The sequence below is a fragment of the Micropterus salmoides genome, unplaced genomic scaffold (genome assembly GCF_014851395.1).
Source record: "Micropterus salmoides isolate LMB-PRFRI ecotype aquatic unplaced genomic scaffold, ASM1485139v1 Ms_hic_scaffold_1, whole genome shotgun sequence".
Taxonomy (NCBI): domain Eukaryota; kingdom Metazoa; phylum Chordata; class Actinopteri; order Centrarchiformes; family Centrarchidae; genus Micropterus; species Micropterus salmoides.
In genome coordinates, this window is record NW_024040040.1 from 31,811,102 (window position 1) to 31,838,250 (window position 27,149).

At 40.0% G+C, this 27,149-nt stretch overlaps 1 protein-coding gene across 2 annotated transcripts; it reads right to left on the bottom strand.

Moving 5' to 3' along the window:
• Positions 1-466: 466 nt before the first annotated feature.
• LOC119906664 (integrin beta-1-like) lies at positions 467-25,896 on the bottom strand. Of its 2 annotated transcripts, XM_038723956.1 has the most exons (16): positions 25,529-25,896; positions 11,717-11,783; positions 11,237-11,322; positions 10,259-10,478; positions 9,994-10,164; positions 8,796-9,034; positions 8,312-8,467; positions 8,083-8,178; positions 7,511-7,600; positions 7,128-7,268; positions 6,100-6,302; positions 5,724-5,962; positions 5,347-5,569; positions 4,021-4,256; positions 3,651-3,817; positions 467-1,671 (listed from the first exon to the last, which is right to left on the bottom strand). In XM_038723956.1, the coding sequence occupies exons 2-16, from the start codon at positions 11,781-11,783 to the stop codon at positions 1,606-1,608; spliced, it is 2,400 nt and encodes a 799-aa protein (XP_038579884.1). In that variant the 5' UTR covers positions 25,529-25,896; the 3' UTR covers positions 467-1,605. The 2 variants fall into 2 exon arrangements, with proteins under 2 accessions (XP_038579884.1, XP_038579894.1); XM_038723966.1 differs by lacking the exons at positions 11,717-11,783; positions 25,529-25,896 and having other exon boundaries at positions 11,152-11,288.
• Positions 25,897-27,149: the final 1,253 nt, after the last annotated feature.

Sequence of the window (27,149 nt, forward strand, 5' to 3'; positions counted from 1 at the left end):
TCTTTTCTGTCAAAGTCAACTCAAATATATATATTGGACTGGTGTATGTTCACTGGTTTGACTAAACATTTCTTTGAGCAGGATATTTTAAAAAAAATTAAATATAGCTCAATAGTCAGTCTTCCTCTGAATGAGCCCTATGAACAGATTGTTTAATAGGAAAAACACTTGAGCATCCATGAGCCAAACCATGCCATGATACGTAGGTGAATGGATTTTACGCCCCATATGTTTAAGCAAAAAGCCCTGTACTGAGAACACAACCTTATACTGTAGCTAATTATACTATGAAATGTGTATGTAATCATTGTAAACATCTTTACAATATTGAAACACACCTCTAGCCTTTAGCTTTAATGTGTCATTACTCCAGGCTCTGGCCCACTGTTTGAAACAATGGAGAAAAAAATAAATGTTTTTCAGAACACAAGGGGTTATCTTCTGGTCATAGTAAGCCACAAAGAAATAAACAGACAGTTTTTGTACTTTATTAAATAAATAACTCATAAACAGCATTGGGAGAGAACATGGTACTGAAATAAAAGGCACTTTGAAAACAATACTGGATAGGCATTTGGGTGTGAAAGCATTTCAGAGGTGATTCATATGATGTACAACACTGTTGGTTCAGTCTTACAATCCAAACAACTATAACTAACAAAGCTGACACACACAAATGAGTTTTGGTGTACTTGACATGAACACAAGAAAGGACCTGAGAATGACTAATAAAGTTACTGCAGTTAGCAAATACAGCAATATTTCATTAGTTAATTGCAATTATCTTAACTATACAAATCCTCTGATTATTCAACATTGCCACAGTATCATAATTTTACCAAGTGGTTTACAGTCCCTTTGTTATAGTATATCAACAATTCAAATGGCAGTTTTAATTAATCTTCATCTTGTGTATTTACTCTTAGAATAGAAAACAGTATCGACGATCTCAAACATTTGATGTTTCTAAGCTGCAGTTCAAAACTACATTTACAACCACTGCATAACCTACTGTGACACAACTGTCCAATCTAAGCTGAATGCTGAATATCATTCAATAATTCATATTGCAGTTGTTATCTATATATACACACACTGACATAATGTACTGCTCTGGCTGACAATTTAAATATTAAACTCAGGTCCTGTCTGGAACACACAGAAACACACAGGAAGTCAGTGCACAGAGAAGAAGAGGAGAGAGAGTGAAAGACAGAGAAGTGTCTGAGAAAGAGACAGAAGCTGAGGAATTCTTGTACATATATTGTATATCCATAGTGTCCACATTGTGTTGTTAAAACAAATAAACAAAAAAAACAAATAGCTAAATCCTCCGCCCATACCAGTCCTGTGGCAGGAAAAAAGCACCCTCATGTCATAATTTTTGCAAATATGCTATTTAAAAGTATATACACATACTGTAGACTGTACATCTAAAATACAACAAATGCATATAAATCATAAGTGTCAGTAAAAATACAGATGCAGTGGCCGCATGATACATTATAATGGTAAAGTGATAAGAAAAAAAAGTTCCCCTCAGACCCACAAATACTGCAGCTGTCAGATACTTGTTAGCAGAGTTAATTGAAAACTATGACGCCATCATTTTCCTTCATATTTAGGATTGATCACAGTCGTGACAGCACTTTTGTAGATTGGATTTTCACCCTGGAAAGCAAAAAAAAAAGTTACAATAATGTTATTATTACTCAGTCAAGCAAAATGCAACGTTTTTGTTAGACACATTCACCAATCACACAGAATCTTTTTCCAACCATTAGGCATGGTGATATAATATCTTCATTTAATGTACATGTAATGTATTAAGATCAAACTTAGCACACAGCCATGCTTTTGTGACAACATACCAAATATCAGGAGGTACAAATAAATCATATTTAAACACATAACATACTTAGCCAGCACAAGATTTTGGTATTCGTGCACCAAAGACACTTAATATCCTCAAACCCTGAAAGTTTTTATTGATTTTTTTAGCTGTTCTGATTGTCACAGCACACTCATGCACTCATTTTTACAAACACTGAAGACAATGTTTCTCTTCCTTAGTTTACACTTGTCTATTGTTGACTTGATCGTTTTAAAAGGCAGGTGAAACAAAGACAAAGTAGCAACTGAGTGAAATCAAGACACACATAAAGCCCATGCAGGAAAATGAAATGGAAAGGAAAAGAAATACAAACTTAGAGGACAGCAGCTTTACGGCCGTAGTTTGGGTTCTGGAACTGATTGATAGGACTCTTGTATATGGGGTTTTCTTGCTACAGGCAGAGAATATGGACAGAATGGAGTTCAGCCAGAAAAAAATAGCACAGCACAGCACAGGAAAAGGAATGAATAAAGCCCAATGAGAGTGGTGAAAGGAACACAATGCAAGAAAGAGAAGGTAACAGATAAAGATAAAATCTGGATAAAACCAGCACTTATTCACACGGATCTTTATTGTTAATCAAGTGATCAAAATGTGGATCTTGTGCACACATAATTATAATGAATTATTAAAAAAAGTAGAGGTTTTCATTGAGACAATGTGCCACTGGCAACAGACAAAACTATGTTATATAATATATGTATGTATACATATAAAATAATAAAAATAAATACTGATTTGGATTTGGTGCAAAAAAAAGTGATCCGGACATCCCTCCATTTGACTGAGCCCTGTGACTTCTGAACAGGAAATGCTAAACACACATCAAACAGAAGCGCTGGCTTTGATGTCCAATGAGCTATTGGTCCACTGGGGACTTAGTAATCCATTTATGGAGGTTGCAGACATTTTAAACAATTTGTTATTGTGTATTCTCTGTCTTACATCTGTGAAGAACTGTGAATAAGAAGTCCCACGCCTTTTTCTAAAAATAAAGAAACATTCTTATATCTATTGTAAATTAAAGAAGAGCCTACTCTCAAACATTGTGCAACACCTTGATTAAATTGAGATCTATTTTAATTTACTAAAACCAAGTACTCCCTTTCATTTCTCAAAATTAAAGGGATCTGGGGCCATGGGTTGCCCTGCCCATGGTAACAAGAAAGACCCCAATGTACGGAGCCGAGCCCGCATAGAATTGATCAGGAACATCTGCATCAATAAACCCACATACGGGGTGTGATACAATTCCACCACTAGGTGGAGGCATATTACTGCACATGAAGTTGCTGAAATCCAGTCTTCTGTCATATTGATGTTGGCTGATGATGCCACAGAAGCAAGGAAGCGGGGGTGGGGGGGTGGGGGGAGCTGTGGCCACTCCCCAGAAAAAGCCCCGCTATGCTCAGAGCGCATAACATTCCCAAAAAAGTCCACACAGTCTCCGGCATTTTTCCTTTTTATTTTAAGCGCCACTCAAAAGCAACACATTTGTTCTGTTTCTGCAGCTGTGAGACGGAAGAAAATGCGAACAAGACACTTTGTAATAATATCAACAAGTCTGCAAATCTCATCTGCTGCTAAGAAGCACAAATTATTTTCACAAGTTAATTCCCTGACAGCCACTGGCTTTGCAGAGTAGCCAAACAACACCTGTTTTCCACATTTAAATAACTCAACCAAACTTCTGCCAAAACTCTAAAATACTTATCCTGCTAACTTTTACAAAGCCGGTCAAGTTCCCCAAACTCACCGTGTCCCATTTGGCGTTCATCTTCTCTTTCTCAAACTTGGCAAACTCTCTCCTGTCATGGATGATCATCAGCAGCTTCCAGATGAGCAGCAGGGCTAAGCCAATCAGGACGATGCCGGCGACCACGCCTGCCACAATGGGGATGATGTCAGGACCGGCGGGGCATTCTGAAACACAGCAGGGTGCAGCAGTGTGTTTAGGCAGCTTGAAATAAGAGTGCAAAAATAACAAGATCATGACCATCACACGGCTGTACGTAAAGAAACAAATGTCCTATTTTTGCAACCCAACCACCGCAGCCCCTGTAATTAGCTTTCTGTCGCAGAAACCTTCCACAACCTGGTTCATGTTAGCCCAACGTTTTGCTTACCCAGCGTTTCAACCACATGGACCTCCTTCTCTGTGTTGTTGTTGACAGCGTAGGTGTAGTAGAACCAGCAGTCATTGGCGTCCCTCTCCTTGCAGTGCATCAAAGGGTAGGAGGGGACGTTGGGCTGGGGTAGCTTGTCCCTGTCCTTCACTTTAATCAAGTTGAAGTAGCTGCAGTCTCTCTCACATGTGTCCTTCTTCTCACCAGTGCCAAACGCCCGGCACTCGATGCACTCTCTGGAGGGAAAAGGGTGTTGTTAGTAATGAGCATTGAGATTTTCTTTGTTATTAAGGGTAACCCAACTTACAAAAACCCCCCAAAAAACATACATTCTCAAATTCTTCTAATGATTCCTTGTTGTGTGTATTAATGAACAGAGTTTTTGCTTCACTTACACAGGTTTTGTCTTTTATTATTCTAAATATACTGAACATGACATTTTAAAAAATTCAACAGCAACAGAAATTACTTTCCAGAAATTATTTTACTCTAGAGTTACTCTAGATCAGGCTGACACTGTGACCCTCCCCCAGAGATAATGGAGACAACTGCTTATTCAACCCTTATGTAGCGCTGGAGTTAGCTGTGGGATACTTTAACTTTGATTTGATTTTTAACCCTTTTTTTTGTTTACATTTTGGCAAATTAGCAACATTACAAGTATGCCGAATTAGCTATTAGCAGAATCTCTTTGCACTGTACTCATGGATGTACAGAAAACTATCACTGGATAACTTTTAGAATGAGGAAAACATGATTATTCTCAGGCAAGTGTTGGACTTAAAATGTCTTTCTTCTATGATTTCCATGCAGATGTATGGATGTTTATTTGCGGTGAACATTGGAGATAAAGGTGTCACACTGAATCTAAAACTATGGGTATCATGTCTGTGTGTTCAGATACTGGTATTGTGTCCCAGCAACAAGCCTACTTGCGACTAATGAGAAATATCCCTGTGCTGCGGCTCAGGAAGTGAAATGCCATCAGGGGAAAACACAACAAGGGAACAACACTGTAACAACAACACTGTAACTGTGGAAGATTGAGCTAATTCAGACTGCTGAAGACTTATATGAGCTTCGGCTGAATTTTGAACCACATTTCCCACATTCAACGAAGGTATCACTTTATGGCCAATTAGTTCAGGAGGAAAGACTACAGCAGCATATCACCTGGTCAACATTCATTTCACATGTAAGTGTTTTATTAAGATAGAACCTGTTCTTTAGATATGAAAATACACACAAGTATATTTCAAAATATGTAATATATAACAAATGAAGTATTACAGTATTTACATTGGCCCATCTTCATTTCAGACTTACTTGTGTTCAGTACAGACTCCAGGACAGGTAGGGCAAGTCTCACAGGTGGGACCCTGGAATTTGGGGTCAGTGCACTTGCAAGTACCACATTCACAAGTTCCTCTACCGTTACAGATCTGCTTGTTGCTGGCCATACATGTGCTGTTGTCCAGAGAACAATCACAGGCACTTCCAGTCCACATGGGGTCACAGATACACACTCTGCACTCACAGCGTCCATGCCCTGGGAAAAAAACAGTAAGAAAGCTTAATGTGCCTCTTTCTAAACATCATCCTATGTGCATTAAACTGTCTCTGCTGCACTGAGTAAAGCCGAAGTACTGAGATGTTAAATTCAGAGAGAGAAAATCTTCCTAACATAGAGCTGTCACGCTCACCTCCACACAGTTTGTTTCCGGAGCGGTCACAGTTGAAGTTGTCACACTCGCAGTACTGGCCGCTGTACCTCTCCTCAGGGTTGTCTCTTTTCTTGCACTCACATGTGCCGCACACGCAGTCTCCGTTGTTGCTACAAATGTCAGTACTGTTGTCTTTACGGCAGGTCCTGTCCATGTCCTCTGTGGCCACATCATTGCTGCTGCATTCACACTGTCTGCCCACACGTCCTTCATTACACCTGAGTCAAGGGAGAAGTTGTGATTCTGAAGGGTTTCTTAACACCAAAAAAAAAATCCAAGTATAACTGAATATGACACTTGAAGGTTTGCGCAAGATGTATGGTACAATAAAGATTTTGGAAATGTTCAGACTTACTTGCAGGCTCCACATTCATAGGTCCCGTTACCAAAGTGGCAGAGTGGACTGTTCTTGATACCATCCTTGTGGCATTCACACTCACAGATAAAGTTGAGGGTAATCTCCACCTCCTCTGTGAATCCCAGGGGCTTCATCTTAATGGTCTCAGGCTTGCCTTGTTTTGGACAGCCCTTAGATGTCACACTGATGCTAAATGTGACCTAGAAGTGAAAGAATAAAGGAGATTTTTGGGCCTATCCTTTTTTAGTTTTGATCTGATATTTGTCTAGAGTCTGGTATATTCTGATGGCAAACAGCAGGAATTTTATAATGTTACTAATATTTAGCTGGAGGGAGCTCCTCTGCACCTATTGATATTTACTACATATGTATTTACTAAATATACATATATATATTTTTATGTATATTATACTAGTATATTACTAGTTAATGCTCACTGGAATTCCATGTGTCTCATTAGCTATCTGAAGATTGATGTTTGGTAATGTTCTGAATACCTTCAGTATTGTATCTTCCTATTTGCCTCTAATAAGTTATTTTAGTGGTCTCCAGCAAGTATTTCAAAATGCTGAAGATGTCCATATACAAGCTATTATGACATTATGGCAATGTTTTTTCAAAAGTTTATAAAAGTGTTTATAGTGAAATCTGAGGTCTAAGACAATTGCAAGAAAGACAAGTCTAAAAACATCTGTAGGTGTTACAAAGTAAGATTTCACACTTTTTTTGAAAAATTGCTACTTGATTGTTTTGTTTGTTAATTGTTACTCGAGTTCAAGACAAATAAAAATACACAAAAAAAAAAAAGCAGGACAAACGAGCTATCTATGTTTTAACTCCGAAACAGTAAATGGCCAGTATTAAGTGTATCTGTAATAAGACATTTTTTAATTTACGAGATACTATGTTCCCAGTTGTGTATTTATGAGAAACCATTTACTATCATTGACTTAAATGCATGTAATGATTGAGTGCGTTTTGACAACTGACTGGATAATTCACCAGAGCAGTTTTCTCATCCTTACCTCATCCCCGATGGAGATGTTGGAGCACTTCCGTCCATTTTCGCCCACACTAACCACTCCGTTCTTACAGCGGGATGTGTAAGTTATGGTCACTCCCTCTGGAAGCTTGCTGTTCTCCAGAATAACCTCAGATGAGAGAGACTGTCAAAAACCAAGAGATGACATGAATGTTGCTATTTCCTGCTGTGGAATGTCATCTGGTAGCTTTAGTTTGACAGCATAGCTAAGTATTAAATGAGAAAATATGTGTATGGAAAAAGCTTTAACTGTCCAAATCAGTCAGAATGTTGAATGCTTTAATGTGGTTCATGTGAGTAAATGATAACTTAATCAAAGTATTTTATAAGAGCACATAAAGTCAACAATCGCAACAATGTACTTACATTGTAAGCGTCTATAATGAGGTTGATTACATTGCTTGAGTTGGCAGACAGAGTGCCCACTGCAGACTTTGGTATCAGATTTTTCAGCTCCTGAGGAGAGAGGAAAAGTTTAGAATAAAGCTTTAATAAAGCTATGATAATCTTGTGATCCTTGTATTCTCTATTAGCAGCACCTACCATAGGATCAAAAATACTGTTCTATGAACTTTTAGACTGTAACCATAGACTTTAACCATTTCATTGGAGATTTAGATGGATACAATACTGATTTCAACCTTGAAATTATAAAATTGGTAATGCTTTGAAGCAGACTGACGCTACTGTAAGGCTCAGTAATGAACTTTTATCAAACTCAGATGGAATTGGGTTGAGCTGGCCTGAAAAGCAACAGCATGGCAGAAGGAAACAATCAGAGCGTCAAAGGGATACTGCCATAACTCACAGCAGATGTATTAGCCCAGGTGGAATTTTATTTATTGGGCATCTTCCAAAAACACACACACGCACAACAGGAATGAGGAAGAGTATGTAAGTGAAGTCAAAGTGTGTCAAATAGAGAAAAGTGAACTCACTTGGTAAACAGGCTGGAATTCCTCTGTGACTGCAAAGATGGTCTGAATGTTATTGTCGCTCAGCTTCTGAACCAGGTGAGCAATGGAGGGGTAATCCTTGTCAACAGGGTGGAGGAGAAAAGTCAAATTTACAGCGTAAACACACGCGTAGCAGTGTATGCCCAAATCTCAGCTAAATGAAACATTCCAGGGTCTTTCAAAAGAGGCCAAACAATATTCAGCTACTTACATAGTAGTGGCTCATGGTATACATATTGTTCTCCAAGTGACATTTCCCGTCGTTGGGTAGAACAATACCTCCCAGTTTGCCATCGCCAGCAAAGTGGAAGCCAGCATCAGTGGAAAACACCAGGAGACGAGTCACATTCCTCCAACCAATCTGCTCCTGAGAAATGAGAAAGAAACACTGAAACTACAAGTAAGAACTGTTGCTACCAGCGATACATCCTCTCTATAAAGCTTAGAATGTGACACATTACCGTTTTATTATCAATGCATCCAAAAATCTCCCTGTAAACCAACCTAAACACCAAGGACTCATAAAATACCTTTTCACACATCACCACATAAACGTATTTATTGGCGCTGTATCCCTCCGAGCAAGTGCCGTAATTGTGGGAAAATTACCTTGAATTGGGAACCTGAGAATGATTATTTCCCACAGGATCACTGAAGGGCAACATCATTAGTTTTTATTTGTTTTTTTTGCTTACCCCACACACAGCCACTTGCATGATGGCATCAAAGCCCCCCTCAGGAGAGTCCAGGTTTCCAGAGATGTGCTGCTGGCCCACCAGGGTGTTGAACCTCTTGCCATCACTAGTCAGCTTCAGGACATTCTTGTAGCTGAACGGGCTGGTGCAGTTCTGGTCGCCTGTGCATGGGTTCAGCATCTTGGCCGGGGTGGTGCTGATGTACGGCATGACTGTCTTTTCCACAAAGGAACCAAAACCTTTGAAAGACAGTTGGATTCAAGGTTTTAATTTAAACAACTTAAGCAAAAATTCCACCAGTGATTCAGGGAAAGGCTTAACAAGACGCTTGGTCTGAGACCGCATGCTCTAGTCTAAGGGTAAGTTGACACCAAATGAATTCAAGTGTTTGCTTTTTGCTTTGTTTGTGCTGAAAAGGTCACTTAAACTTGGGTGGCACTAAATACCCATAACATGACACCTCAAAATACAAGTCAGTTAAGCTACTTCAGAGGTTTTCAAAGTCTGATGCTGCCATCATAATGTCAGAAAATATATTGATGGTGTTTTATTATTAATTATAATTAGGACATTATTATCATTCTTTTCCTTACTTATATTTGGGGCATAATCATTCTCAAATTTTTGAAACAACCGTTCCCCATAATATGGGGGCTTTGGGGGATGTAAACAGGAGGATAATGTTGCCATGGAGTCAGTTGTGCTGACTTTGGGCTACAACTTGAGCTCCATCTTTTAGCCTTTATCTGTTTACATTTAGCAAATTAGCACAATTAAAAGTATTAGCAGTTCCCATCTGCAATGTACCCACGGACGTACAGACAACTATCGCTGGATTTGCTTGACACTGAAGAAAACCTAAAAAGGTGATGAATCTCATACAAGTTCTGGTATTATAAGGAACATTTTTCTATGATTTCTAAGCAGATTGATGGATTTTCATTGGGGATGGATATCTGACGTCTTTTTTAACAACTAGCATGCATCTGCCCCTTTCACCTGACACGTTATGTCATGACTCACCCTCACCCAGTAGTTCCAAAAACTATGATTTTTAATTAAAGGCCTTTCTTTGCTTTTATAATTAGGCTGTATAAACCTAGATGAACCAGAACCAAAAATGCAACAATGATAATTTTTAATTTCTTTGCCCCAAAAGAAACAAACACAATCACACACTCATGATTAAAATCCTCACCTATCCTGAAGTCAGAGGTAATCTTTGACATCTCCAGCATCAGACTGGTTCCCAGGTTCTTGACGTTCTCCAGATCGTCCTTCATGGAGTAGGACAGGTCCATCAAGTAGTACAGGTCGATGGGATAATCTTCAGCTCGTTTGAACTTCAAGTCAAAAGACTGGGGTTCACCTACATGAAGTGACCATAATTAAACAAACTCTAATCAAATCCAAAATAAGGTGAGAATAATTTCAGTAAAATCTTAATTAAAAAACATTCTCACCAGATCGGAGGGTGAGGCTTAGTTTCTGGGGCTGAATCTGAGTGATGTCCTCTGGCTTCAGTTTTTCTGCCCCCTTTCTGCGATGTGTCACAGTTTTGTTCTTGAGGGTCTTCTGATCCCCGCGCGGGTTTTCGATCATTGCATTATCACAGCCCCTCTTTATCAGAGATTGTAGCTCGTCACAACGGGTCGACACGGTCTCACCCTGTTTCAGGAAGTTCTAAGAGCAGCAGCACAGGGAGTATCAATCCATCAAGTGAAAATCAGTACATTTGTCATACTGCTGCATAATATCCTTTGTGACTCGGTTGCAGCTTTCATCAGGGTTATTTTCATCAGGCTTAGCTTAGCTTAGGCTTGGAGACTACAAATTTAAAACAGAAAGCCTATGTTACAAACTGGGGACATCGTGGCGAAAACCGGGGGATTACCAGACAGAGAGGATCCAACAAAAGACAGGGACACAAAGTTGGGATATTTTGACCTGTGCTGCTTTGATTTTGACCATTATTGTTTTAATATGTCTCTCACAAATCCCACAAGTGCAGGCAGGCTAGGCTGGACCTAACATGAATATAAATCACAGAAAAGCAGCAAATCTTAACATTTCAAATGTTTGACAATTGACTTCAATACATTATAAAAGTGGTTGCCAATGAATTTTCTTTTGTTAATCCACTCATTCTTTCAGCTCAAGTGATTTTCAACTTTTCCACATTATTGTTGTAAATTAAATATCTTTTGGTTTCGGACTGTTAGTCAGACAGAACTAGGGTCTTAGGGAAATTGTGAGTTTCATTATTTTCTAAACAATTATTGATTCATTTAAAACTGATCAAAAACAATCATTAGCTGCAACCCTACATTAGCACGATCCAAAACTGCAAGCTTACTATTGCTATATGACTGATAGCATTATAATGGCATCAAACTGCATTTCTCAGCAGGGATTATAGCTGACAGCCTCCATTCACATACTGGGTCTTTACACCAGCCACATTTGGCTCCAGCCTGGATGCATTCCCCGCAGTATTTGGCGTTGGCATTGATGCACTCATTCCCCTCTGGATAGAAAACAAAGAGAGAAGAGAAGAGGAAGCAGAGTCAGAGTGGTCAGGGGGGGCAGTACAGTCCTTGCAAAGTAAGCAGCCTGTTAAGCCCCTCCGTGTTTACGCATCAGTTCATCTGGAACACCGTGTGGTTCGGTGGTAACTGGAGACAGAGACAGAATATTCCGTCTTTCCATTATCCTCTGTGATGCTAAGGGGACCTATGGTCAATGACATCATTAAGATAAAGTAGCCAGCCTCTCTCTGTGGAGGTAGTCATCATTATTAATTGTACGTTTATTATGCAAACAAACAAAATGACATCATGTGACTGAACAATAATGTTACAGTAATACAATCTACAAGCAGATCTTGTTTGACAAAATTAGGGCTGACTGAGAAGTCTTACCTTTCTGAGCATTGCTGTAACAAAAGACTCCTAACAATGACAATACCAAGAGCAGCTTCAGGTCCATCTGAAAACAAGAAAAAATCTTTAAAATGTGTCTCATCAAAGCGCTACTGTTGTTTCGAAAAGCAAGACGTTATTTGTGACTATTTTGTATCTCTTTGTTTTGGGGTTTGGTTTTGTGTTCTGTATTTTTTCTGTTTCAGTTTTGCTTTGGCCTGTTATTTTGTGTTTCTTCCTTATTTTATTTTATTTTTAGTTCTGTGTCTCAGTTCTTAGATCTGGTTTTCTTGTGTTCCATTTATGTTTTACATGTATTCTGTCTAAGTCCACTTGTCAGTCTGTTTTGCCCGTGTCCTCATCTGTTCCTGCATTTTAGTCTTGCAATGCTCAGGCGTTTGTCTCACATCAAGTGACAGTTTGTCTATGTGTGCTCTGTTTCTGCCCCATTTGTTTGTCTTAGTATTTAATACCCGTGTTCTGTTCAGTCTTTGATGGATTATTGTAGCCAGTAGTTGCTCTCTCACCTGTGTTTGTTCCTGCCTACCATGCCTGTTTTGGATTATTATTACACCTTGTTTTCTTTGGATTGATTTGGACTCAGCCACTGCTTGTAAGTATGCTTGCTTTTGTTTATTAAATCACTGAACTGAACCTGGTCTGCTCCAGTTTCTTGCATTTGCGTCCTCAACCCGTTTACACACACTGCAAACCCTGACACTTTGTTAACAGCAATATCTGGTGGCCTGACCGCTTGAATTCATAATTTCCTGGAGAAAAAGGTCCAGAAGAGCGACAGATGACAGATAAAATCTGTAAATGGCTTGGTTATAACTGGAGGTAATAAAATATCCAGTGGCAGGAGCTTGGCTATTCTCAGTCGGTCAAGGGGCAACAGGCAGCTTAATTCAATTCAGACCACCTTCACGTGTAAATACTGTATGTACACACATTCACGTATAGACACACGCACAATTACACTTGCCCCTGGCTTGGACTGCAGCCTCCTTTTTCTCACAATCCATTTTACTGTAAATAGCATCAGTTCCCTAGAGTCAACCCCTCTCTTGTCGTGTAAATTGATCCCGTCTGTGTGCAGGCCCTTTGGTCAGCCAAACTGATGCACCTTGTGCCTACTGTTAATTGCAAAGCTCATGACTTACTAAGGATAAGGGTAATGTAGGACCACTGAACACAACGGCTAATTTGTGAACAATCTACAGCCACACTAGCTGCTCTGCGAGACTGCACTTAACTGTAGTGGTGCTGTGAGCAAAGGTTTGCCAACATGCTTAATAACAATGGTAGCATTGCAGGTATAACGTTTATGTTCGCCATCTTAGTTTTGTTTAACAGCTTTACTTAGCACTACAAACAAAAAACAGCTGAGGCTGATAGGAGTTTCATGGTTAATGTATGGACTTAATGTCATGGCAATCCATCCTATAGCTGTGAAGATATCTGAATCTGAACCAAAGACCAAACAACTAACTTACTTGGTTGAGAAGAAAAAGTCATGTTGGCACTAGAGGAAAAGTTCAAACATCAAAAAAGTCCTTAGGTTACACCATCAGCAGACCCTGAATGTCTGTACATAATTTCACTGAAATCCATCCAATAGTTGCAGAGGTATTTCAGTCTTCCAAAGACTAACCGACCAATACGTTACCCCTATAGTCACACTGCTAGCATGGCTAAAAGATGCCTGAGAAGTTATACACACTGTACTGTAAGTTAAAGACAAGAGATTTTCAGTGGCCCCTATCATTATAAATTCCACATTACTGCTGCTGTTGTAAAAGACACTTTTGGGATTCTCACCCCTTTTTATTGGCAGTTCTAATAAACAACAGCTGGGAAGGCTCCTACAGAAAGAGACCGAATCAATGATCTAATGTTGTATTAAGGTACAGTGGCCAGCAAGGGATTGGCAAGTGCTGAATCTAATTAACATGTGGAATGTAAATATCCCGCTTGACCACTAATCAAAAACTCATGGGAGTCATTTCTAAGAGAATCTCCACAGTAGCCACGCTGTCTAGTTCTAATGTGAGCCTCATGTTTTAATAGCAGACAGTGATAAAATGAGAAAAAACTTTCTTTCTCTAGTTTTTTAGACCAGTGGCTGTTCCTGGCTATTCATGGAGGTTACATTAAAAGGCTGCATTCCCTTACACTTGGTTAAAGGAAGCTCTGACGTTCAGTGTGTATGGTGTTGAGTGACACATTCCTGTGTGTGTGTGTTTGTGCGTGTGTGTGTCCGTTTATATAGACACAGAGGGCCAGACAGCCTGTCTACAGCCCCCCAGATTAGACTAGCTGGCTTGAATCTCCACTGGTGTACATGTGCAGAGTGTGTGTGTGATCCATACCGTGCCCGAGCACGTTTAACCCCTAAAGTCCAGTTCGTTCTACCAGTATGAGCCCGGTACGCTCAACTGTGGGCCCACTTGAAGTGGTGGGCTCATGCACAGTACAAGACAACCAGGCCTAGTGTGAGTACGCCCTTAGTGTGTGCGAGTGTGTACATGTTGTGTGTTGTGTTTCCACATAAATACCACATTTAACCTGGCTCTGCGACTGTCGCACCATCACTACACCATACTGAAATTAATAGATTTTCAAGAGAATAAAAGGTTTCACAACATGTTTGTGACAACCTAAAATAAAAGATTCATACAGTATTTGATTTGATGTGAAACAGGTTTAGATATTGTGAGCGTTTGTGATGTTGTGCATGCACAATGACCAACTGATTTTAGTGAAAATCAAGCCTAAACTAAAGACATTCCTCTTATAATAAAACCACACACTCAGATATTTTCTTTTCACTGTTTCTGGGGTTTTGACTTCAGCTCCAAGGAATTATTCAAATCCAAACTATGCCTACAAAACGCCAGCGAGGTGTCAAGTTAGAAAAATAACCCTGTTGTCTTTAATAACATGAAGCTCAGCAGCTGCACAGAGGAATGCTCAGCAACAAAACTACAGTAAAATATAAGAAAGGGTTAGGAGCAGGATCATGTTATGCTGCCTTCAAGTGCACCTCAAGAGTTCAGAAGTCGTAAATACAATTTTTTTTTTTACAAAGGTTTTGGTTAACATGAGCACTATAATAAATGTATTTTTTGTCTGTACCCTTATAGAAGTAGAAAGGCAATAGAAATTACATTTATCTATCAGCCAAGAAGTATATTGTTTGACTTCTCCAAAAACCTTCATCAGTATGGATGAAGACCGTGCAATGAGGTAAAAAACACTTCAAAGACGACACAGCGTAGCTTACTGGTAGGCACTTTTCAGGACACTGCGGCCACTGCTGTGTGCAACCACACCAGCTTTACTTTTGAGAAATGTTCCTCTCCATTGCAGCTTTTCTTTGGTTTAAACTTCATTCAGTGGGCAAATCTGATGGGCCTTTAAAAGACATGCTCAGTCTTGCTTTCAAAACCGGGAAGCTTACAGTAAATATGCTGTAATGTTTCTGTCTTCATGTGTCTAAAACTGTCCCCCCAAACCATTCTATCTATCGGGTACAACTTCTTAGAAAGCTCAGTTTTGCAACCAATTACATGAAAACAAATAAGTCTTCAGAAGACAGTGATAGTAACTGCTATCAGCCCAACAACTGACGTAAATACAGAGCAGTCTGTAGCGTTTCTCCTGTTCTGACACTTTTAGAACTAATTTGATAGCTGCTGGATTTAAATGAACAAAATATGCTGGTTGGTTGACTAAACTGAGTAACGTGTTATAATGTGCAGTGGACGATTAGAGTCTGCAGACAGTTTTTACAAGAGCAGCTAACTCTTGGGAGCTTCAGTTTACAAGCTGTTAGCAAGTCAGACAAACCAAAGCTAAAAGTTAACTCACCCTGCGTTCTCTACAAGGTCATTTTCTTTTCCTGTCAACTCAAAGTAGCTAACTTTGGTTGATGCTGGACAGTATTGCGCCGTGAGTTTATAATGTTGGTAACCCAACCCGGTTATCATGGTAATTAAAATACGTACGGTAATACTAACCGTTGGGAATTTTACCATGGTTTATTGTTGAACTAACTTATATAAATAGTGCATAAAGGTGAAACAAACAAGTGCAACAAGGCAATGCAGTACAAGATTAAAACAATAGCTCCGACAATAATTCCTGACTATACTTTCTGACTTTCCAAGTCATGTTAACCATGTTTTGAGATTTGCTTAGTTTGGAAGAACAGTCCCAGACAACAGCCTTAAATTGCACTCCTCTGTGGGAAAGCAGAGTTTCAGGAGCCACAATGCTCAGAAATATACCCACATACCTTTCTGGATAAGCAAGATTCTGCAAATAAAATTATCTTATCATTGAGTAACATCACTATAAATAACACAGTTTGAGTTATGAAGTCTGAGGAGTGCGTGCTCCAATAAGCACACTTTTATAAACAGCTTGAATATTTTGGTTGTGACATAGATATGAATCAAATTTGCTAATGTGTGGAAGGGAGGGATGGGGACTTAAGATGTTTGCACAACAACCACAATGCTCAAATGTATTATTGTAATAAAGATAAATTCCAGACAGTTGCCTGACAACACCATGACAGATCACCACTGGTTATTCTCTTACAGTAAAGCAGTTTATGTAGCTCCCACGCTCTTCCTGCCTGTTTCTGTCAGACACCAGCAAGCATACATGCACATTTTACTCGTCAACGCCTGTCCACTTGTCACAAACACACACAAACACCTGAGCTGTGAACGGCATCCCAGTGTTTTATGGGCTTTCTAGAGCTCTATCAGTTGGCAGGAGAAGGTGATGTATGGCAGACACTGTGGTGCATGACTAAAATGGGCCGAGCTTCTCAGGCATTCCTGAGGGACTGAATGCTGCCTGACCAGGATAGTAACCTAAAACACTGTTACTGCACTTTGGGGAAATGTGAGCTGAGACCCACGATGAAGGGATGCTGAATTTGTAATGCCCCCATTTCCTCAGTTTGCTGTTATTAATTCAGTATTCAACTAGCGCTGAAACAATAATTTGATCAACTGATCAGTCAGTTGAGTCAGAAATGTGTATATTTTGTTACTGTTTATCAAGCACAAATGCTAACATTAGCTTTTAGTTACAGATTCACAATTATAGTCTAATTGCACCCCTAACTGAGTTCACGGTCTACCCTGTACAATGATTCACAATTTAATTATTTTAAACCATTATTTTAAAATGCAAAACTAAAACATGATTGAAACATTTTTTAAGATTTCATGTCCAAGTTATTGTGTCCTTATTGGGCTCCCCAAGTGTCCATTCAAGGACTCAAGGTACCTCTGGAGGTTCCTGAACTCCCATATGAAAACCTCTGTGTTAGAAACCCAACTTAATTGAGCCACACAAACCACAGCCGTGAATGAGTGGATTTACTTTCCTTTAAATTGAGCAGTATTTACAGGTGCTTAGAAGTACTTACTTCAGCAAGCACTTCCATGAATAATGACCAGCAGAGTCAGGGAGGCAGTGAGAGAACCAGTTAAGTCACAGTAAAGCAAGCACCGCAGCAGTAAAGAGCTGTTGGCGGCTCAGAGTCACAGCGCTCTTTGTAGGCGAAGGCCTGGACTTCCCTCGCTCAGAATGGCTCTTCTTCTCTGGCCGTGAAAAGAAGGAATGGAAAAGAAGGAAAAACAGGAAAGGGCGGTGCGCAACTCAGAGGGAAAGGAGTTGCCTCCCGCCCAAAAGAAAGGAACTAACAGACTTTCCTTGCCTCTGCTGAGTTAGCCCTTTAGTCTCTCCTAATCCTCCCTCCTCCATTTGTGCAGTACTTGTACTTGGTTGTTCATGCCTTTTTAATGTCAATAATATATTTATGAGTTCATTTGGTAAAGGCAACAAAATAAAAATGAACAGGTCTGCATGGCTCTCACGTATCTTACACATTATAGGCTTTGACGATCTTAAATCTCATTAAAACATTACAAGATGCATTCAGTCACTCCATTGCCATCTGTAATATCTCTGGCATCCTATCCTCCCATCCTCCCTCTTTGTCTCCCTTGGTTTCCTTCATCTTTCCCTCTCGCTGACTCCCTCCTGCATCATACCAACCGCTTAGTTGCTCAATTGCTTAGTTCACTCCGTCCACTGTGAGCCAAGCCAAAGCAGTGGCCTCTTGACTTCACATACCCTTCAAACAGAGCATAAGCGGGGGACATGTCTGAGCTTCTATTTCTGTTTTCACATTTTGAGAAAAGGCTCAGTGATTTAGAGCAGTAATAAAAACAACTGCACAGTTATTTAACAAGATAGCATCAGCAGTACGATAATAATTATTCAAAGTGATATCCTCAAGGTAGCTTTAAAGTCACGTACTGAAGGAGCGAGAATGTGTAAGATGTGACGATAAAAAAACAGAAGTTGAATTTTCATTCATTCATTAAGATGTTTATCAGGGACATGTTGAAACATAGTGTAACAGAATCACAAGTAGAGGACTCATAAAGGTAACACGCCAACTCCAGTAATGTCCATTACGCAGCAATAGCTCTATCGAGAGTTTTCTACATCAGACTTTTCTGTGTCTCTGCAGTTGATGTTTCCGCTTGCAAAAACTTACTTAGAGTCAAGTAACTCTAAGTAAAAAATGGAAACATTTTTTGGAAAGCTGTAGGAGACTCGTGCAGTTTGCCCCGATAGACATTTAGTCCTTGTTTCCCTAAATCTCTACAACTCAACGTAGTGAAAGTTAAGACAAGACATAGAGCTGCATTAGCCACGTTTGAATGTAAATGATGCTCCGTATTTGTATAGCGTCTTTTCGACCACTCAAAGCGTTTTTACACTGCATTCACCATTCACTCACATTTAGACACTGAGCCTAAGTGCTCAAACAGAAACTAACATTCACACACATTCATAAAATTCGGGGTTCAGTATCTTGCCCGAGGACACTTCGACATGAAGAAGCCGGGGATTGAAATGCAGACCATCCGATTAACTTGCAGTCTACATGTTTTACAGTCAGGACATAGAGTATGAAAAGTGTTAATCAGATACTTTTCATACAGTCAGGGACACATAGTCATCCATTCTGTAGCTACAGCCTAAATGCTAGATTTATGAGTAGCTCAACAGACAGATTGTTGCTGGTCTTAAAAATTCTGCTATGCTTTTCACACAAAACACTTAAAGTCAAGTGTTGGCTGGAACCCTGCAAACATTCCCCACTTGCGCATCAAGGAGGCTATAGATACACTAAGGTGGGGGGGGGGGTCACTTTTCCAGGCAGAAAATCAATAACACTTAAGCAAGTCTGTTTTTTTTACAGCCCCTAAAATACATTCATATCGAATAGGATTCACAATCATCACAACACCTCCCACATCGGTTCAGTAGAAACAATTGAGGCTAAACCTTTGGAGGATGGCCAAGTCCATATGACTATTCACGGCTCCATCTCTGGGTTGGAAATAGCTGTGCAGTGCTAACAAGTTATTTCTGACTGGCCCACCCACCTGGCCTCTGCAATCACTCCAAAAAGTAAAATAAATCACAGGAGACACCAAAAACAAATCTGCCTCAACCCCATAGAGACATGGAAAACTTACAACTAACGGTGTGTTAATGGTAGGGGTGGGGGAAAAATCGATGCAGCATAGTATCGTGATATTTGCCATGGTAATACTGTATCGATACACGGCCGCCAAGCATCGATATTTTATTATAGAAATTGCAGATGGGAGTTTTAACTTTTTGGTACTAGAATAATAAAATCTATTGCTTTTTTAGTCCACTAGAAAACTTAACAGGATGATATAGAGGACTGAAAAAGTGATATGAACAAACAGAGAAATGTATCTTTTTAGATAAACAGATGTTGACAAAGTTTGACTTTAGGAACCTAATTGGAAGTTGGAAAAAGGTACTAAATTGCAATATATCTCAATATATTTAATATCCCAATAAAATAAAATCGCAACATAAATATTGGGATAATATTGTATTGTGGGGCCTCTGGTGATTCCCTCCCCTAGTTAATGGCGACATTTTCTGAGCAATGTGTCATTCTTAGACAGGAAAATGTTTTCCAAATAATTAAACCACTCCAATGCTGTTATTATTGTTGCATTTTTGAAGACAAGCGTTGTTCAAGCATCTGCAAAATTTGACATTTTTTTATTAACCGTTCATGGTGATCCTCTGAAAGCAGAAGGACAGACCATCCAATACACACCACCAACCACCAGGCTAAAAGGCTGGGTTTAGGGGATCTTGTGGGGTTACCTGGCTGTGACAGTGTCAGCACAGGGCTCAGCCTGTGGAGCTGGGATTTTCTGATCAGTAAGCCTCCTCAAACTCCCCATGTTTACTGAGTTGGCCCTTCCTTTGCTGAAACACAGGAAGCTCAACTGGATCACACAGGAAGACAGTACAGGGTGCCTGGAAACCAGCCAAATCTCCACCTTGAAGCTATGAAGACGACATATTTGGCATTCAACTGAGAAAGGAAGAGAAAGACAGATACAGAAAGAGGACCAGACTGCCTTGTTACAGAGAGTTTAAAATGCTGTGAACTGCCAAAACGGGAGCATATTGTCTTTGTGAATCAAGTGTATCTGATTCCTAAACCTAAACCAGGCCATCGCTGTAATCTAAGCTCTGGGGAAAGCTAAACAAGCCTGGATCCCTGCTTCAGACAATGTTAGCAACAGCCAAATTACCTCATTGGAAATTAACAAACGGCCGTCACATATATAAATTGGATGATTTACAGTAAGAGGAATCAGTTAGATATAGGACAGCAGTCTGCAGTGTCATGTTTACAGCAGTGAGATGATTATTCAACAGATTATTCAACTTGGATACAAGGACAAAGACCATTTCTCCAGCTGGAGCTACTGGGTGACAATTTATTTCTCCTAAAAAGAAGTTAAATCTACAAATTTAGTTTGCCATTTATATTTGAAGTGACTGACTGTGTGATGAGACACAACACAAAGAGGTGGCGCAACTGCACACAAAGTCAAAGGAAAGACACAAATTTGCTCAGGGCGACACAAGTTGACGTGAAGATATTTCCATGTGCATCTGTAGCTAGCTAGCTTAAAGCCAACATCTGTACAGTTGGTATATTACATTGGTAGTTTGGGGGTTGAATGAAAACAGTCTAGTAGGGGTGAGCGATATGGCAAAAATATCATATCACGATTTATTTCAGGCAGGATCATGATTCACGATCTTATCACGATTTATTTTCCTGTTGGTTTTTAAGACTATTTTGCAAGTTACTGGTTTAAATGAGAAAAATAACATTTTATTAATAAAGTAAATAATTACTTTATTAATCATATACAATATAGCCTAATGATTCATTTAAACAACAAAGAACTGGTTCATTTTGTTATAAGTTCTCCAGTATAAGAGCACATCTTATGCACTGTGGGCTAGAGAGGAGGGAAACCCTGTTCCCTATGCTCCACGCTCCTTGTTATTTTCTTTCACCATACAACACTCCACTCACTTTTCCTTCAAGCATGCATACATGACTGACCTACTGATTATCACACTTCATATGATTATTTGAACATTAAGTTGTTTCTGTTTGTGTAAAAATAAAAGTAATAGTACCTTTACTGCAGTTTTGTGTCATCGTACTATTCTTTTTGTCGCAGTTTTGCGCCAGCCGTGACAGCTTCTGCATATTTAAAAACACAAAGACGGGGAGGGGAGTAGCCAATAGCCTGAATGTGTGTTACACCCCCACACTGTCATGTAGAAGTAACGATCTCTCTGAAAAGGTAGATCGTGGAGACATTTGAATCGTTCACGATCAAATATTGTAATATCGCCCACCCCTATAGTCCAGTGAAGCGAAATCTTGTGAGCTTCATGGTGACCCATACGAACAGCCAGGCAGACGTAATTGTATGTGAAAACAGCAGCACAGAGAGCAAACTACAGTTTACAAGCTGTCCAACAGAAGCTAAGAAGTCAAACATACAATGTGGCAATTGGGCTGTTTTTGACAGATATGTCAAAGTTGGGTTTTAATCCAATCCAGTAGTCCAGCTGTGGACACCTCCACCGTCTTTCTGCTGAAGCCCTAATGCTCAGACACTGGCACATTAATGACCCTCAGATGTATTTCATTAGGCCCCAGACTTGACACTTGAACTAGAGGGCCTCCATTTCCGCTGCCATGGGAGAGTGAAAACTGCAGAGCTAAAACAGTAAGCACTCCACAGTTACATGCATTTCCTCTTGGGAACAGAGGAAAATCTGTCATGTTTAATTCTCATGTTCAAAAACGGTGTTTGAGCTCTGCTGTACCACTTAATCAGGACAACAGACTGAGTAAAAGGCTTGTACTTCAGAGAACCTTCCCTGCTATACAACTTTCAGGCTTGGCGTCCCTGAATTGTACAGATGGTGGTGAATATAAATGAGTGAATTACATTAAGTTGTTCTTCCATTTTGTATCATTATCATTTTCCTGGAATGCAAGATACTTGTACTTGTTTCTTAAACACTGCTGCATATCAATTAATATTTTATTGCAGCATGTGATGTGAAGCCTAGTTATTCAGGGAATGAACTGACTTAAGCTCTTTACCACATGTATCAGTAAGGGGTGGTCTTTTGTAACTTTGCAGGGAACAGTTGGTTAATTTCAGAATTATTACTAGTATTATTATATGTCTATTAAATCAAATATGTTTGTACTGTTTATCTAACTATGGAGTGTCTGATAGTAAACTTTGTAAGGTGGGAATTATGCCACCTCAGTTTTTTTTTTACTCAGAACAATCAGCTTCTTTTACCACGCTTTATCAGATATGCACATCTGCACATAAAGGAATATCAGTATCTAATGAGCGGCTTAAAAGAAAAGCCTGACTATGAAGCCACAGTACTATATTGAGTTTCTGTCTCTGAACTGGGGGACTGCTGGTGACTCACTTAACACCCCTGACGACAGCGTCCAACAGACCACATCCACAAAAACAGAGAACAGTGTTTGCATTGTATTGGTTCAGTGTGCATATAGGGCACTGAGGGGAGGCACATGGGAACAGATCAGAACATGTTACAGTAGGCCTTAACAATTACAGTAGAAATGTGAGTTTCAGGACAGATGACACAATAATACTCCTTGGTACCTTATTTTGAGGACTAAACACATTTTTTCTACACAGTTTTTTTCATTTAACAAAAGAAGCCAAAGTCCTCAAATATATATATATTTTAAAACAAGGAGCAGTACATGAACTTTGTCTAAATCAGATAAGTAAACACTACACTACAAAGCTTACTGCATCCTTGTAGCCTAGGGGTTTAAGACTACAACCATGAAATTGCAACATCCCAAGTTTGAATCCAGCTGGGGCCTTTTGTTGCATGTCGTCCCCCATCCCTCTCATTTCCTGTCACCTCTCTACTGTCTCCAATCTCACAGCAAAATCCCCCAAAATACATTACAAAAGGCTGTCTAAATGGTAAAAACAAAGTACTGAGGTCTGATTCTCAGCACCAATTTTCCATTTGAGTATAACGACCATTTTTTTTGATTAGTGTGTTGGTAAAAACAAGCTCATGTTCATTTCAGTGAATAAACACAAACTCCTTCATTTGCTTGAACTGAGTCGTTCTGTGAATGAAAGGCACATAAACATTTCTTTTCCGACTCACACTGCCCTCGCAGTTAAGCCTTCACACTGTCACAGTAATAAACACAGTCTGACAGAAGTCTCAGACAGCAAAAGTCTGCTACTATTTACTACCAACACAACATCTTCGGACTCGTTTTTTTTCAACAAACCTTGGTGAGCAGAAGTCAGCTTCAACCACACCATTTCAGTGTTTCAGAGGCTGTTTTTAGGACCAAGAGGCCCCCCAAAAAAGAACTGTATCTGAGCCCAGTAAGGAGAGGAAGTGGCTAGAGAAGAGAAAAGGCAAACAATTTGGCCAAAAGCAGCTCTGGAGGTCACAAACCAAAACCAAGAGTAAGGCCCACCCCGCAATCTCACAGCATAAACAGACAAATCTGTGCCAGAAAATAATTTTCAGAAGAATGGAACAGAACAAAAGCACGTTGTTGTGTTATAAATAGAGTCTAAAATGTGTTGTTTTAATCTAACTAGACTTTAAAATAATCACATGGTTTGAGAAACCTTCAGAATTTAGGAAAGACTGCACAGGTTTGGGTTTGTTGGTCAGGCATGATTCACTGCGTAACAAATCATAGATAACTGCTCTTCTGAGATCATCAGCTGTAGACACACTTTCAAACGTGCAGGGTATGTGTGTGTGTGTGTGTGTTGGAGGTAAATGGCTGTAGCAGGCGATTATTTGTACCACTTTACGCCTGAGCCCTGAGATCTCCCCCTGTGGCACAAAGCATATGCCGCGGAGGGCAATCGTACACATTCATCACTCTGTCACACAGGAACACACAGACATACACAGAAAATCACAAAGAGCATATTCATCTCTTGTGTCTCAAAGGGACAAGTACGCGCATAGGTGTTCGTCACTGACTGACAAAGAAACACACACGAGAAACGTCACATGTCTAGAAGGAAGGCCCGGGTGCGGCCCTCTGTCTGCAGTAAGTGGCCTCGTAAATCAGGTGGGAGCCCGGCCCCTGCAGCAGCAGCTGTTCCCCAGGGGCCTGAGGTCACATGCATTCAGCTGGTGGCTACTGGCTCAGCTACAGTCTTTCAACTCCCCCACTGTCCTACATTTACCCTCCCCCTCAATTAGCCTTCCTCCCCCTCCCTCCTTACTGTCCTTTCTCCACCGTCTTTGCCTTCCATACCTCCTTCCGACATCCCATCTTATCCTCTGTCCTTGCCCTACTTCCTGCCTCCATTTCCTTGATTAAACTGATGTCTAGGCCCTTCCAGCTATGTGGAGTCAGCACGGATGGCTGTATTTATATGGCCTTCATCTCCTGCTTTTCTTCAGATGAAATGGGGGAACTCTGCTTGATCCAATCAATGGATGCTATGTAGCCTGTAAAACATGCACTGCATGGGCAATAACATGCAGCAAGCTGTATGTTCAGTCAGAAAGCTGCTGCATATCTGATGTCTCTGTTGTGCATCCAGTCTTTGCCTTCAAGTCCTACTTACAGCATATTCATACCTCTGGATTCAGCATTTAGGCCACTTATTAAATATCTCTTCTGCTTTCAACAGAAGACAGTCTTAAACTTCTAACCTCTCACTCCCTCTGGGCTGTCAGCATTTCATCAAGTGATCCCTGAGTGATTTAAATAGATTACGTGAGATTACTTGTTGAGGCCCTTTCATACGACCATCCACATCAACTGAGGAGAGCTGTAAGCCAGCCTGTTGCGTCTGACCCAGATGGATGGGTAAAAAGCATATTGTAGTTCACAATATCTAAATTAGTGTATTAATTATACTGCTATACAGAGAGCGCACAAGAACCACACACACACATACACATACACAAACACACGACAACCACTACCACCATCATTACCACCACTTTTTAACACAGTAATGAGCCACAACTTTTACATCCGACCCCCTTAACATTACTTTTAAAAACATAATTTCACATCGCTCATTTTAACACTTGAATGCTATAATTAGCGTTAGTTAGTGATACCTTAAACCATGAAGTGAAGTTATTTTTGCAACAGGCAAATGAATCCATAAAGGAACATTAAAATCCCCTAAAGTACCAACACATCCATTTAAAATTAGCACTGAGTAAGTTACTGGAGCGTGAAACATAAAGAAACCCTCTGGGATACAAACATTAACGTTTTAACACGAGTTAACGTCAGGTTATCAGCTTCCTTACCTTGGCGCTGTGGTGTTATTCCCCAGGCAACATACAGAGGAAACAGGAAGCTAGCTTCTCTTCCCCAGTTCCCAGTGATGAGACGCTAACCAGCAGCACGGACAGAGACAACGGCAACTATCTGCCCCGCTGGCACCGGGAGCCACTTTCTCTTCCGACAAAGTCACGGTAGATTTCTCCTGCTATTCATTCCCCTCAACTACCCTCAGCAGAGTAAATATATACAATGCAGTGTATATACTAAATCCAAATGCGGGAGGGTTCGACAGCTGGCAAAAGAATCAGAGTACTGTGAGGACCTCTTTTCCTCGGTCTTTACAGAGGAAAGTGGAGAAGCAAACCCGCAGACCTCCGCATCTCCTGTCCAACGCCACACTAGTGTGAAGATACACAGTGTAACACAGAGGTTTTCCGGTTAAAACTTTCAAAATAAAACAAAAACCTGGACGCCAGCTTTAGCGCTAAAACCACAATTATTTCAATCTTACTTGTTTATTCTATTCAAGCCTGTCCACAACTACGGACATATACATTATTCCCATGTTCTAATATAAATATGCGAGGTTTACACTAGTGTTGCCTTACTGCCAACCTGAGGGAAACTACAAACACGGAAAAATCCATTACATTGATATACACGTACTATTACTATTATTTCTCTTACTTATTCTTCTCCCAGGTGTCATATGTGCTAAGAGCTCTTACTGGTATTTATTGCTGCTCCTACACATACTGTGCTCATTTTCAAGTTCATCATTTTATTTAGGGGTTGTACTAGAAAAGGTTTACATGGTTTAGTTGTAAAACACCATATTTTGTCATACTGCACATTGTTGCAGCATCTCTTTTAACCCTGTGTGTTGGACACTCCATTTTAGCTACGGAGTGAAGCAAGGAGGGCGGGTCCTGATAAACCGATAACCACCGCTTTGGTTCAGCTGTAGCCTACATGTTCCTGGAACTGCTTAACAACATGGACTGGAGCAAGAGAGTGGTAAGTTATTCATTTGTAACAAATTGATCTTTCATACACAACATTTTAACTGAGCTCTGTCAAAACATCACAGTAACAACTTTAGGTCCACTGACTGTCTAGAGGGTGTCTAATGTTTGGTTGGGAGGGTGGGGCTGAGGGGAGGCAGTTGGCGGACGTCTTCTCACTGTGTGCTGCAGCTTGGTGTGTTTCTCCACCAGTGTTTTTGAGGGTTTGTCAGACTACCTGCATGGCGAGCATTATGACAGTTATAACAAAGTGTCGCAACTGGACAAAAGGCAAGGCTGGGCTAATATCGAATTGTTTTCAGGCAGTTCCAGACAGGGTTTTCTGTGGGAGATGGTAACTGACTTTGGGATGGACTTTGGACTTTTTCACTTTGCAAACCTATTAGATGCACAAAAAGATATGTAACTTTTTAAAAAAAAAACCTACAACCTGATAATCACAGCAATGGCAAATATTACTTCAGATGAGTAGAATGAAATGATGGATTTGGTGATAAGTCTTGCACACACACGCCACATATTCAATGCCTACTGCTAAATGTTGAAATATATTACATTTAAACTACTTTTATTTTGAAGACTTCTGCTTCTGTTTTTCCGTCCAATTGTTGCTTAATTT